This window comes from Brienomyrus brachyistius, chromosome 20, assembly GCF_023856365.1.
Source record: "Brienomyrus brachyistius isolate T26 chromosome 20, BBRACH_0.4, whole genome shotgun sequence".
Lineage (NCBI taxonomy): Eukaryota > Metazoa > Chordata > Actinopteri > Osteoglossiformes > Mormyridae > Brienomyrus > Brienomyrus brachyistius.
In genome coordinates this window covers 17,277,266-17,292,701 of record NC_064552.1, presented here as the reverse complement: position 1 = coordinate 17,292,701, position 15,436 = coordinate 17,277,266, and the positions used below count along the sequence as shown (strand labels likewise).

The 15,436-nt window shown below is 42.3% G+C and overlaps 1 protein-coding gene across 33 annotated transcripts in view; it reads right to left on the bottom strand.

Annotated features, from left to right (window-relative positions):
- LOC125715410 (zinc finger protein 239-like) overlaps positions 1-15,436 on the bottom strand; it is a 253,618-nt gene that overhangs the window by 91,333 nt on the left and 146,849 nt on the right. For 13 of the 33 annotated variants that reach the window (XM_048986859.1, XM_048986866.1, XM_048986860.1 and 10 more), the window contains exons 5-8: positions 11,626-11,720; positions 11,390-11,527; positions 11,032-11,140; positions 9,360-10,744 (exon numbers count right to left, since the gene is read on the bottom strand). The exons of 4 other annotated variants lie outside the window; for them this stretch is intronic. In XM_048986859.1, the coding sequence (XP_048842816.1) occupies positions 9,360-10,744; positions 11,032-11,140; positions 11,390-11,527; positions 11,626-11,720 (1,727 nt within the window). Of the gene's footprint in view, positions 1-9,359; positions 10,745-11,031; positions 11,141-11,389; positions 11,528-11,625; positions 11,721-12,624; positions 12,772-12,883; positions 13,002-13,149; positions 13,216-15,436 lie in introns of all 33 variants that reach the window. 16 more of the 33 variants (XM_048986878.1, XM_048986881.1, XM_048986882.1 and 13 more) reach the window with 7 other exon arrangements.

The window sequence follows — 15,436 nt, the reverse complement described above, 5'->3', positions numbered from 1 at the left end:
TTCCCTATTCTATTAAACAATAATAAAAACCTTTCCTTACCTATGTTTAGGTCGCGCCACTTAAATTCAGACGGGTGTCTCCCGGTTCTCCGCCAGGTGCTCGCCTCCCCAGGTCTCTTCTCCGGTCCTGTTCGTGATGCCAATTTATGTCGTGGTTTTTTCTCCTTCCCCGCCAAATCAGAAGTCAGAGGGCCGCTTGTGCAGTATCCAGAATTCAGTCTTTATTGCAACAATGAAGTTACAACCAAGGCTGTTTTACACCAATTTTTATATAAGTTCTTATCATTTAACAGTATCTCGTCACTTAAGCATCATCATTCCTTTAGCCATTAAAATAATTGTTTTTTTCCCTTAATCCACACCCCTAGGTGATAAGTTTGTCAATCATTTCTTTTACCATTTGGTCTCTCAGCTGAACGTAATGGTGGCACGAGCTGCTCCACTTGGTTTTTTAAAAATGCTCAGCCATGAACTTCTGGTGAACTTAGGCGAATCCCTTCCTTCAGTAGTAAACCTTGGCAGTTTCAGCTTTTTACACATTGTCTAACTAAAAGGTTGATAATATATTTGTCCTTTAACATAGTGATAAAATATACGTTAATAAAAGTGAATATTCATAGATTCAGGACTAACATAAAGTAGCTAACAGAATCTCAGACTAACAAAAGGTGCAAATACATACTCAGTTGATTACATTGTGTTGATTACATTATAATGTGTACATTGTAATGATTACATCATGGATATTTGACATACTTTTTAATAATATCATAATACTTGTATTCTACGTTATATAGTGCTAAATAATATTCCATAAAGCTTATTTGGCACATGATGAAATATTTCATCTGCAAGGAGGCCAAGCCAGGTACAAAGCAGCAGTGTGTCTAAGCAATAGAATTATTTTGGGAGAGGAGAGTACAGTTGATTAAAGGAGTGGAGATTTTAGGAAACGTGTTTTAGCAATTCAGAAAAACTGTAAAATGTTAAGGCATGTCAGACTACTTTGAAAGTGGGTGAGAGGCCTCAGACTCCAAAGGGTTACAGTAAATACTGATTATGCTGTGTTTCTTTTATGTTCCTCTTTTTGAGTCTGGTACTATGACAAAAAATTCCCAATCTATCTATCTAGTGCTACTTCATCATTCCATCCTCTTTGTGCAACGTAGTGACGTAAAGTACTGTCAGCAGAACAGCATGATACTACCACCACCCTGCTTGACCATTGGTTCAGTGTTCTTAGATTAAGAAAACAACCTCACCTTGATCCCCTGCAAACATATCTCTTTTCATTGTGGCCAAACAGAGAAGTTAATGATACATTCACATGTCATTGTGACTGCCCCCCACCCCACCCCGTGAATATGCAGCCATCAGCAGCCTTTCAGACTATTAGACAGACAGAACACACTAAGGAATGTGTCTGTTTTATTCAAGCACAGTACAGAACCATATAAGAACATAAGAACATAAGAACTATACAAACGAGAGGAGGCCATTCGGCCCATCAAGCTCGCTTGGGGAGAACTAAACTAATAGCTCAGAGTCGTTAAAATCTTATCTAGCTCTGATTTAAAGGAACCCAAGGATTCAGCTTGCACTACATTATCAGGAAGGCTATTCCATACTCTGACTACACGCTGTGTAAAGAAGTGCTTCCTTAAATCCAGCTTGAAATGTTCTCCCGCTAATTTCCACCTATGGCCACGAGTTCGTGTATTTAAACTAATGCTGAAGTAACTATTTGGTTGAACAGCATCCAAACCTGTTAGAATCTTATATACCTGGATCATGTCCCCCCTCAATCTCCTTTGCTTGAGACTGAACAGATTTAGCTCAAGTAACCGTTCCTCGTATGACATTCCTCTAAGACCAGGAATCATTTTTGTGGCCCTACGCTGCACCTTTTCTAAGGCCACAATGTCCTTTTTAAGATATGGTGACCAAACCTGCACACAATATTCTAGGTGAGGTCTCACCAAGGAATTGTATAATCTTAGCATTACCTCCCTTGACTTAAACTCCACACACCTGGAGATATACCCCAACATCCTATTGGCCTTTTTTATTGCTTCCCCACACTGGCGAGAATGGGACATGGAAGCATCAACATACACACCAAGGTCTTTCTCATGATCAGCTACCTTTATTTCAGTGACACCCATGAAATACCTGTACTTTATATTTCTGCTCCCTAGATGGAGTACCTTACATTTATCGACATTAAATTTCATCTGCCAGGTATTGGCCCAGTCACTAATTAAATCAAGATCCCGCTGTAGCTGCTGAGCCACTAATTCAGTATCTGCTACACCACCCACCTTGGTGTCATCTGCAAATTTCACCAGTTTACTGTATATATTGGTATCCATATCATTTATGTAAATTAGGAACAATAGTGGTCCTAAAATCGAACCCTGCGGTACCCCACTATGAAGGCAAGCCCACTGTGACATTGTGCCTCTTATAACTACTCGCTGTTTCCTATCTGTTAACCAGTTATCAATCCAGGTCGCTATGGTACCTAAAATACCTGTCGCTTTGAGTTTAAGTAGGAGCCTCTTGTGGGGGACAACATCAATATGTTTTTTTTTATTTTTCATTTTCTACTCTGTCCACCTTTATTCTCCACAATCAACCTTATTACTTTGTTTAGGCCTGTAATTAGTCTGTTACACACATCTTGGGTCACTCTCCTCTCCCAAAATAACTCTATTGCTTGGACACGCTGCTGCTTTGTATCTGGCTTGGCCTCCTTGCAGATGAAGTACTTCATCATGTGCTAAACAAGCTCGATGGGCTTCAAATCTGTTTAATTTTCATATACCACACTCAATCTTATTACTTTGTTTAGGACTGTAATTATTATACTGCAGACATCATGGGTCCGCCTCATCTCCAAAAGGTGAAGTAAAATACAAAATTCTAACTTCATCAATAAACTGACTAAAAATACATTTTGATCTTGGCCATCTTTGCCTCACAGCAGAAACAGTTTCTTAAATTTCACAGGCCATTTATTGCAGTGTAATCAGTTTATTAATGAAACTGGAATTTTGTCTAAATATAAGAAAATTATACTTGTTCATTACATCATCGTGGGGGATCTTATTATAGTCAAGGTCCCACCCAGGACCCAGCCAAGGACCATCCAAGGAACAGCCAAGGACCAGCCAAGGACCAGCCAAGGACCAGCCAAGGAACAGCCAAGGACCAGACAGGGACCCATCATGGAAATATGGGAAAATTCAAGTGGCTACATCTGCACATATACATCAAAAAATGTACCTGACAAAAATGTTATTTTAATGCTATCATGTTGTCATTTAAACTGCATTACACTGGTTTTAGTATTAGGATATTTCTGCATTTAAACGACAGTATTAAGTAATTTCTACAAAGAAATGTTTGATTAATGATTTGACTAAATATTACTGTTAACAATGTTCCATTGTATTTCCATTTATAGTTTTTTAATGTCATGATTTTATGCCACTTCAGTGTTAATTCTACAAATATTTTTTTACAGTGTGTAGATGCTATCTGACATAGGGACAACGTGGTTCACAATGCTAGGTCTGGTAAATTTATTAAACCCAACATGATATAATTTATCAAAGCTTATATAATTAAGTTAAAATTTTTGTCCCTGTATCAAACACACTTTAATGATCCATATTCAATACAAACCTGACACACATCTCACAAGTCTAATACTCATTATGAGTAGTTTAAAGAGCGCAGTTCACTTAAAAGCCCTGGACACTAACACAGTACAAAAAGGTGTCAGAGTTTGTTTTTTGGGAGAAACTAAGAAAGCAGGTAACTGATGGTCAGATATTGCCATGACGAAAAATACATTTGATTTTTCCCTTATTCATCCACTTTATTAGGTACACCAGGTCAACTGCTTGTTAAATCTAATCAGCCAATCATATCTCAGTACTAACAGTCTGAGATGAATGCTCAACATACTAAGCTATGCAGCAGTCCAAGGAACAGGGAAAACAGAAGGGACTTAAGTACACTGGGACTGAAGGGCAAGAGACAGGGAGGAACACGATGGCCTGCGACACCTACTGGCCAAACCGGTTGGAGACATGAAGGGCAGGGCCAGATGGGTGCTGATTGTGAGAGCGCTTTAAATTGACACGCTGACTGTATGTAACTATTATTGTGCTTTTTTGTTTGTAAATCTTTAAGTGACAATAAAATAAATAAAATAAAAAAGGCTGTACAGATCAGGTAGTGAGAGCTACTTCCAAGGACACCTCTCACTGGCAGAGTTACATGACGTGCCCATTCTCCTTCAGGTCCGCACTGTATGGGTTACAAGTATTTAGGTATTAACAACTCAGTTTGGGTCAAGTTAACCTGAAGTACGAAGCCAACAGCGTCAACTCAGCATTTTTAAGAGTGAAGAAAACTAGTGGTGTGATATTGAAAAGCCAGAGTTACCGCCACTTATCCTCAAAGTTAATCGGCTAAACAAGGAATCTGGCTTCACAATATTAGCCTCAGAAAGCGCCCGGTAGCTCACCATCAACACATTTATTTATTTAGCTTGCGGACACAAAATAATTTTTATTATGAAGACAGGGAAAGCAGGGAATAACCCAGGATGAGACACCCATTGCAAGGCACACTGACACATGACCACCTATGAACCATTTGGTAACTCTGTTTAGCCTGAGCATGGAGGTACCTGGAGGACACCTCGCGATAACATGGGGAAAACATGCAAGCTCCACACACATGAAACCCTAGCAGGGGCTTGAACCCAGCTCCTAGAAGCATGAGGCAACAGGGCTAGCCACTGCACCACCATGCCATCCTGCGTTATGACTAATAAAGTCATATATGTTCATAACTTTCATTTCTTCTCAAATATATACTGCAAGTTGTTCATCATCAGTAATCCATGTCTTTGCGATGTAATTTTGTAAATCCTACAGGTCACATGCATGCATGGCGTGAAAATGAAACAAAACCCAACTTCCCAATGCAACCCAAAGCTAACTTACCTAAGTACAGACTCACGTGCACCACCTTCAAGTCTTGCTATAATTTCCTTTTTACGTTCTACAAATACCCTCACTGCTTTCCTCTTTGGTTTGCTGCAATCATGTTCACTTTCATAGGGGCCATGATTACTATATCACTAAACATACTGTAGACAAAGCACTACAAAAATCATATCGAACAAAGGAACACATCAATCTCACGTCAAACTCGGTCAAGAGGTACTACGAAACAGACCGATTCACAGGCATAAGCAACCCAGTAGGACCATTTGCATGTCAGCTCATCAAAGATGCATCTTGATTTGTACAAATTTAGCAGTTCCGTTTCGTCGTGATCAGTAAAAGACCAGTAACAACTCATTTTGGCCTAAAAAGTGGCAATATGTAACCTGTTTTAGAAGCAGCAGATTTAACTCTGCACATATTTAAATATTTGTCTTTTACATGCCTCTGACGTCCCAAATTAGTAAGAGCTGCTGTTTGGCTGAATGTTTTCCATTTAGTATGAATTCAAATGATTCAACTTCTAAAGACAACATGAGACCATTGTATTTGGATCATTGTTGAATGTTCATTGTTGAAGTTTTGTTGCTTTAGAATACAATTTTAAAGATTTGATTATACATGCAGGGCGGCATGGTGGTGCAGTGGTTAGCACTGTTGCCTCACACCTCTGGGACCCGGGTTCGAGTCTCTGCCTGGGTCACATGTGTGCAGAGTTTGCATGTTCTCCCCATTTCGTCGTGGGGTTTCCTCCAGGTACTCCGGTTTCCCCCCACAGTCCAAAAACATGCTGAGGCTAATTGGAGTTGCTAAATTGCCCGTAGGTGTGAATGGTGTGTGAGTGTGCCCTGTGATGGGCTGCCTCCCTGCCTCAAGCCCATTGATTCTGGGATAGGCTCTGGATCCCCCGCGACCCCGGAGGATAAGTGGTTTTGTTTGGAAAATGGATGGATGGATGATTACACATGCACATTTATCTAGTAAATGAAAACAAACAGCATTATCATAAAGACAACTTTTACAGCAAACATTTTGTGAATGTACAACTTTGTAATTTGCCGATCATTGCTGACACACCACAGCACAACACACAGTGCACAACCACGAAATCTCTCCTCAGGTGATTGATGGACTCTGAGCATGAGACGTACAAAAGATGAGGACTCTTCTCCACTATGTAAATGGAAATTGTTCTTTATCTATTATTTATACCTTTTGCTTATATCGTAAGATTTAGGAACACACTGAAAAAGATCAACTTTAATACATTTGAAGGTTGAAGTTATTGGAATTTGTTACGGCTGATATGGTAGAATAAGTTTTTGGACCGAACTGTCGAAAAATGTGGAATGAAAATGCAGTTTAATGGTTGAATCCGTGGTTTGCCTAACTTGCTATAAATTGCACACACATCCAGCATTAAAGTGACAGGGAGCTATTAGACCAGAGTTGTTGTACTGCATTAACACGGAACAGCAAAAAATATCATAACATTATTCTAACATTAATGTCATGTTGTTCTTAATAGATTTCCAGTTCTGATTTTAAATTGGGCCTTTAAGCCTAGAATATGGTCAGTTTTAAAAATGCTTGACTTTGTTGCAACTCTGACTAAGTTGAATTCCATCGAGTGGCTGACAGGTGTGAATATTATCCTGAAATTGACAAGTTAATGTCATCTTTCCAGTTAATGTGAGTTTGTTCTGTGTGGGTCTCTGTCTCAGGCTGTCATTTTAGTCCTAGTCTCATTTAAAGCACTTAACAATATGCATGAATTGCATAGCTGCTAATGTAAAAAACTAAAACTAACTTGAAAAGCATTCTACAATAACATACAGTATTATGAAGTATTAATAGTATTTATTGCCAATTCCAGATGGCAGGTAACTTCTATAATATGAATAGAATACAAGATATTTTAAACCAAATTACAGTTGTTATTTTTCTGTTTAAAAAAGACAATTGCTGTAATTTACATACGACAAAACCTGTAAAAGACATTTTGTAATTCTTTTCTAAATGACATGAAGATACTTTGTTACTCTCCTTGGGGAAATTCTCTTTTCACCTACCCCATCTTGCTCTACTTGACACGGGCACAGACAAAGGTGACAGCAAGCCTGGCAGCAAAGGGCAGCCACCTGTAGGGACACCCATGGAGCTGGGGGTTTTACAGTGATTAACAGCAATTTTGCAATACTTTTCTGGCAGCTTTTTTTTGCTAAGAATTTACAGTAAATTCTACAGACAATTCTACACTAAAACAGATGTCATTCCTAAGCGCAGCATGGACTGCTTCCGGACACAGTATCAAATGTGACTTACAGAGTCACTTGAGTAAGCTGGAGATCCTACAACCCCGGGTAAGAGAGCCTGCAGTAGGCAGCCTACCAAAAGAGGGCCTTCCTGTTCCCTTGGTGAATTAGAAAACCAGTGGAGAGAGCTCTTCTGTTGCAGTTTCACACAGATGAACAACATGGAGTACTTTGGATTGCGGTTTTGCAGTAAGAGGGTGCTGAAAGAAAAAGGAGTTTCAAAGACATTGGTCTGCCTGTACTGCCGATTTTGTCTCTGCCGATTTCAGATGTTCATGTAAAGCGTGAATTTACTAATGTGACATTCCTTAAATATAACCACTTAAACAGAACGGTTGTAAATTTTCTGTCCAGTTTCGTAGATGGACTGACGCAGAGGCAGACCTATGGTTAGGTCTGGGTGGTATTGACAGCTGGGCCCACCCAATTAGATTAATGAAACTGCATTTTTTATATATAAACTACTGTCTTCTAACTCTGTTCCTATACATTACTGTTGTTACTGTGGCAAGTACGACAGAATGTGTGAGCTCCCTCTAGTGGTGATCTAGGTAGAATTTTTTCTCAATTTTTTTGCTATTCTGTCTTCTTTTCATACATATAATGCAGCGATTAGCTTCATACTGGGCACCGACACACCTGGAAATGGCGTAACATCGAATCTAATTAATGTGCAGGAAGGCTACCAATTCTGTCATTTTCCACTAACACCAAATTAACTCGCTAGCCTCCCAAGGTCATTCTAAATTAATTGCAACAGACATGCTCAGGCAGTGGCATCTTGTGGTTTGTCATATATGGAAGCCTTCATTAATAACTCAGACTAGCTAGTTTTGTTCCTAAGGACAAAGTAAATTTCTATCATCTAATCATGGGAGTTTTTATAGCCACTGAGCTCATGTAAAAGGGAGAACCGACTGATGAACTTGAGGTTGCAAATCATCTATGTCGCAGTCGCTGGTCCCGTTTGTATTTATTGAGTGTATATCTAAAGTTTCTTATTTAGTTTTTTTGAGTTTATGTTTGGCACCCTACTGTAACACAAAGCTGGCAATTCATGTATTATAATTTAAGATAGCGTTATGGTGCCTCATTGCACCTGCATTTAGATTTTATGGCTAACTGTATGGTAGATTACTTCCTTCAAACGATATGAAGAAATGCCTCAGTCCAATTTGCCTGAACAAAATACAGCTTTTCATAGTCCTGAGCCCTCGCAATACATTTAGTTTACAAGAAACTTTCTTTAACATTGAAAAGAAATACAGAACTTCATGCATCTGTGTGACGGACATCTCCGACATTCCCTGGTAAAATGGCCCCTACACACAAATCGTGACGTATTACACATGCAACCTAATACAACCCATTGCCTATACATGTCTCAGTAGGTGGAGACATTACGAAGCAGAGGCCACGCCCTAGCTCAGCTGTCATCATATCTAGACTTACGAACAGGGAGCTATTTCAAACAGAAAAATTTACAGAAATTCTGAATTTTATTTCACGTAACCCGAATCATCTTCTGTAAAATACACAACCGTGCAATTTCACAGTTTATAAAACTGCTTTGCAGTCAAAGACTACCTTCACAATATATTCTAACAATCAAAAAACACTGCCTCTGAATCTTTGTCAAACAAATCCTAAACATCAACACGACTAATGAGGGGGACCCAACATACAGGTATTTCAAAAATACAATTTAGAAAAAATCAAGAACAAACATTTAATGGACTGACTGAACTGTATGGGTCTGGTGGTGCGTCTCAATGTATCCTAATCAAGAAAATCACTGGGAGCACTGGTAGGGCCTCTCTCCTGTGTGAATCTGCTGGTGTCTTTTTAGGTTTCCTAAAATACGGAAGCTCTTCTTACACTGGGAGCACTGGTAGGGCCTCTCTCCTGTGTGAATTCGCTGGTGTCTCTTCAGGTGACTTAAATATCTGAAGCTCTTCTCACACTGGGAGCACTGGTAGGGCCCCTCTCCTGTGTGAATCCGCTGGTGTGTCTTTAGGTTACTTAAATCACTGAAGCTCTTCCCACACTGGGAGCACTGGTAGGGCCTCTCTCCTGTGTGAATCCGCTGGTGGCTCTTTAGGTTTCTTAAATCACTGAAGCTCTTCCCACACTGGGAGCACTGGTAGGGCCTCTCTCCTGTGTGAATTCGCTGGTGTCTCTTCAGGTGACTTAAATATCTGAAGCTCTTCTCACACTGGGAGCACTGGTAGGGCCTCTCTCCTGTGTGAATACGCTGGTGGCTCTTTAGGATTCCTAACACTGTGAAGCTCTTCCCACACTGGGTGCACTGGTAGGGTCTCTCCCCTGTGTGAATCCACTGGTGTGTCTTCATTTGACTTAAATGTCTGAAGCTCTTCCCACACTGGGAGCACTGGTAGGGCCTCTCTCCTGTGTGAATACGCTGGTGTCTCTTCAGGTGACTTAAATGACTGAAGCTCTTCTCACATTGAGAGCACTGGTAGGGCCTCTCCCCTGTGTGAATCCGCTGGTGTCCCTTCAGGTGACTTAAATATCTGAAGCTCTTCTCACAGTGGGAGCACTGGTAGGGCCTCTCTCCTGTGTGAATCTGCTGGTGTGTCTTTAGGTTTCCTAAAATACTGAAGCTCTTCTCACACTGGGAGCACTGGTAGGGCCTCTCTCCTGTGTGAGACTGCTGGTGGCTCTTCAGCAGATTTAAATGACTGAAGCTCTTCCCACACTGGGAGCACTGGTAAAGCCTCTCTCCTGTGTGAATCCGCTGGTGTCTCTTCAGGTGACTTAAATATCTGAAGCTCTTCTCACACTGGGAGCACTGGTAGGGCCTCTCTCCTGTGTGAATACGCTGGTGGCTCTTTAGGATTCCTAACACTCTGAAGCTCTTCCCACACTGGGTGCACTGGTAGGGTCTCTCCCCTGTGTGACTCCGTTGGTGTGTCTTTAGGGTTCCTAACTGATTAAAGCTCTTCCCACACTGGGTGCACTGGTAGGGCTTCTCCCCTGTGTGAATCCGTTGGTGAGTCTTTAGGGTTCCTAACCGATTAAAGCTCTTCCCACACTGCGTGCACTGGTAGGGCTTCTCCCCTGTGTGAATCCGTTGGTGAGTCTTTAGGTTTCCTAAATGACTGAAGCTCTTCCCACACTCAGAACACCGAGGGGACTTCTTTGTGCGAGTCTGCCTGTGTATTTTACAGTCTCTGTTTATATTGAAAGTCTTCTTACCCTGGGAACCCTGCTGTGCTGTCAGTGTGTCTGTATTGGCTTCTGCCAAGGTACTGAGTGTGTCTTTACTGGGCTGAGCGGCACTGGGGCCAGCAGAAGTTGGGGAATCCTGGTTTGTGTTGACAGTTCCAGCCCTCAGTTGTCTGACATACTCCTTGGGGTAAGATTCATTCATTCTCCTTGCTGGGGGCAAGATGAAAACAAGTCAGTCAGTACTGAGAGGGAAAAGAGTTAATAGAAAAAAAGTCAGAAAAATAGTGAAGGCAAACGTATCTTCCAAAGAGCCTTCGTTACTCCATACGCAGTTTATGTTCACAATGTGGAATTCACACTGCAATCTCCGACATGCCTGAACTTTACCGAGTACTAACACTGCTGGTTTGAAATGGCAACCTGAAGCACAAACTATTACCTTCAAATGTACCAAAACATTTGCAGTTTTGATGGTATATGTTGGTAGCTAAAATCACCTGGGTTTGGAGGTTTCGCACACTGTTTGCTCCGCCCACCAGTAACTAACAGAAGAGAACCAATCAGCTCCACCTCAGTCACATCCTGAACCGCTGCACCCTTCACCTTCTGTCATGAAAACAAACAAGACAGAATAAGCTGTTCACCTCAAATCTCTACAGGTGCTTCTATTTGCTTAATAGTAAAAAAGGAGCAGAAACCAAACAAATTATTTCAAGTATAAACATTAAACTGAAATTATGTCCATTTCTGGTGTGACCTACCGTTGGCTGCTTTCGAAATTAAAACACAGAAATTATACCACTTCAGAACGGAAAAGTGACATTTGCAAAGAGACCCATCTACACTCCATTTCACCTTGGGGGGGCTCTCATTCGCAGTCCCTTCACCCTCAGATATCAGGTATTCCCCCTCCTCTTTTTTAACCTCTCTGACACCCTGCTGGGAAGGTTGCTGGTTTGTATGGCAGGTGGTGTTACTGCAGGAAGACGTCTGCTGAAACCAAAATGATATCAAACACATTGAGACTGTGCCAGTTAATTAGAATGTTGCAATACAAAGCCAGCAGCAGATTGCGTTGAGCACAAACAGACCCTCTTTCCCTGGTCTGTAGCACATGACTCTGATCCCACAGCAGGGGTTCTGCTCTGACCGGACCGCCTGGATGTAGGCTGGAGACTCCTGGATGCTGAAAACACAAATGATCACTTCAGGCAGACTGCATCACCTTAGCGCATATCCGCAAGGCTCTTTGTGTTTGGGTCGCAACTACAGGCACTTTCACATTGAGCTTTTGTCTGGAACCAAAACCTTATCCTGGAACCAGGGATTTCTCTCACGTTCACATTGCGGGAACTCAGCCCGATTGTAGTTCCCTGGAAGAAGTTCCAGAACCCTTTAGTGCTTACTCCAGACTAGGTCCTTTTTGTTCAAATACGGTGGTGCTTATAGCATTAAACTTGCTGACTAGTTGACCACAAGCACTGGCGCTAACTTGGAAGTTACTCATAGGTGCAGAAAAAGAGATGCAGCAGAGCAAAAATTGAGCAGACACATGGAGAACAAAAATAATTCCAGTTAATGCATCAACCAATACATTTTTTGCTTGCATCCCCATCTTTTTGTATCAGACGCTTCAATCGCTACCGATATAGTTCTGTCTAATATCACCGGTGCAAGGGGTGAAACTTGCCAGTGCTTATTAGTGAGACGTCATATACATGTGATAGGTTCATATAAGCAAAATATAAATAATTTGTGATCAATCCCTCCAGTAACTAACAAATAACAAAACAAATTATTCAACCTCCATTGTTTTGGAATGACGGTGTAGTTTCAAATAAAGTCACTGTGAACCTACAAACTTTTTGTGTCTTACATGCTTCAGCATAAAGGTCCCAGTTCCAGTTGTGTGGGGTGAAACTGATACACAAAAGTGGCTAGGAGCTGCAAGAGTTCCAGGTCGACACAGCCCAGAAACCCAAACCAGGCCCCGGAACTTTTGCCTTATCCTTTAGCGACACAGATGAATGCCTGACACTGTTTGAAGGAATCACCCGTCACAGCAGGAAACCTCTGACTGGCAGTATCACCTCCACTCGCCTTGTCCCCCGGGCTCCTTCTCAGAAGGTGAGAAGTCCACTCCTCCGAATTGCTGCATTTGTCGCCGCCCAACCTCTCCGTCATCACCCCGCTGGATCGGCTGCTTCTCATGAACACTGGGGTGGTGGAATTCAGCCCTAGAGAAAACACAGTTGCAGACTATGCAAATTTCCCACTGGTGGGACTAATAAAGGCTCTCATTGCACTCTTGGTACTCATCCAAGTCTAATGCCGGAGCCCAAAGCCTACCCATATCCAACATGGCCTGGTGGTTCCTCTTCATGTTCCTGTAGTGCACCTTCTCGCATCTCTGCAGCCGAACCCATTCAGCCTTGGAGAAATAGGCCCGGATATCCGCATAATCCTCCTGCATGGGGATAGGGTTCTCCATGAGGCTGCTTCATGCTTTACAGAGTAGGCACAATGACACTGAAAGGCCACTGCACCCACTGGCTATGTCAGATACAACAGCCCGTCCTCAGTTTTAGCTGTCAGTTCTCCCCCAGTTGCCTTACCTCATCTGACAAACTCATGCCCGAAGCCCTTTCCATCCTATGCAGCAACCAAGTTCACGTTCCCACCTGAAATGTGTAATAAAATGTCAAATATGCAGAGGTGGGTAGGGACGAGGTACACTTAATCAAGTGACTTGTTGGGGAGGAAATCTTAGTGTATTCAGTGAACGTTTTGTAGTCTTACTTGAGTATATCTGCCAAATGAAATGCATTTTCTCCTGCATCTCATCTTTCGTTGACTTATGTGAGGCTGTTACCAGTGGTATCCAGCCATCCCATCAAGGCGGTTTTCCTCCCCAAACCATTCCAGCTCATACCACAGCTGACTTGCATGCAAACCACAAGCAAGATCAAGTTCATTGGATAGCAGTATGAGAGTACTGAACTACAACATGAATGCATTTTCATTCATGAATGTACAACTACAACATGAATTCATTCTCTCTGGCTCTCAGCGGAGGCGGTCGCACTTCTTTCCCTCTCCCTCCCCTTATCTTCCCTGCTTCGCTCCTCTCGTCTCGTCTAGTCTACTGTCTTATACTTGAAGAGACTCTCTCTGCTCTGCTCTCCAAACTACGAGAAATTATGGATTTGATCAGCTGGTCTCTCAACGCAATTGACACCATCTTCTCAACGAGAAGCCTGGGTTCGGGGGAACCTAACTGTCCAGCGGGAACGTATGCTGCTGGCTACACGATGGACGGATGGGAGCGGTGGAGGGTCGTGTGCCTGGCAGCTCTTTCCGTGGAGGACATTGAAGACATCTACCTATTCGGAACTATGATTACAGGTATTATGCTGATTGGATTAGGCATTGCCCTGGTTCATCAAAATTGAAGAAGACCGTGACAGCCTCTCAAAGCCCCACTAGGCTGGCCGGAATGATTGATGGAGTGGGCAGAGCTGTTAGCACTCAGACTGTGAAACTGGATAACATCATGGAGAAGCTCACAGCTTTGCAAAACATTGGATGGAGTGGGCAGAGCTGTTAGCACTCAGACTGTGAAACTGGATGACATCATGGAGAAGCTCACAGCTTTGCAAAACTTATTGGATGGCGGAGACCAGCGTGGACATTAGAGGAGCTGGAAATTACAGCTTCTCGTACGGAAACCCAAACAACCTTATTCTATCAAGCTTCTGGCTCCCCTCAATCAGCACTGGCCTTGGCCAAGGCCGCTGCTGAACAAAAAGCTCCCCCGGAAGAACAGGCAGTGAGACTCTCTTGCATTCCTCTCCCCCAGTCCCAAGGACTTGCACCCTCCCCCCATCCAACGCCTTCGCCGCTTCATACCCCCAGCGTGAACAGGCGGGTCTGTGACCAGCGCCTCCATGGCTGCAGGACCGGATGGCTGTTTGTCTATGCTGGACTACCTCCACCTCCCCATTCCCTCACCTGTTGCGAGTCGTGTCTTTTCATGTTGTACGATGTAGTGATCATGTGCTTATGTTGCTGAGGTGTTTTCTCCTCCTCTCTCCTCATGTCATCCTGTTTCTCTTTTTCTCTCCTCCCCTGTCTCCCGGCCGGTCTACCCCCTACTGTGATGTTGTATATGTAAGGTCGGGCGATGGCCTGCTTTTCGCTGGTACTTGTGACTAGTGACATGGTATATTGCAACAGCAATAAAGGGTTTGAATCAAATCAAATTTTGCAGTCCACTTTCATCCTTGCCATGAGGGAAAGTTGGGGTCCCGCCAGACAAAGAAGCCTACCCCAGCTAAGAATAACTGGTAAATAAATTGACAGCAAATGTTATTCAGCTGAGATAGGGAACACAGGCTTAACCTTTGGATCATTTTAGGATTTGACAGGTGGTAGGGAACGATTTTCTTCACGTGAGAACGTAGGATAGCCAGCAGAGACCCCTGCCAAAAGAACTAAACCCTTTTAGTGCATTTATGGACATATTTGTTTTGCTTTTTAAAAGAAAACACTTTCTTAAAAGCAAAAATAAAATGTCAAAATTACTGAGAAAAGGTATACATATATCTTTAAGGCATGAATTAAAATGGCCTTTACTCTCTGTTCTTGTACATTTGTAGGAGGCGTAAAAAAGTCCTGACAGGATTGTATCTCCTGAATGAGTGAATGTTTGTGCGTGTAAGTGAATGTGAGTAAGATCTGTGTGTGTTTAAGTGTGTTACAGAATGAGTGTGTGTGTGTGAGCCTTTAAAGGAGCATGTGGCGGTTGGATAATTCAGTGTCTCAGTTTCACTAACCCAAGGCTGTCAGGGGGTAATTTTTATGTTATATTTATATCATAATTATGTAATACTATTCATATTA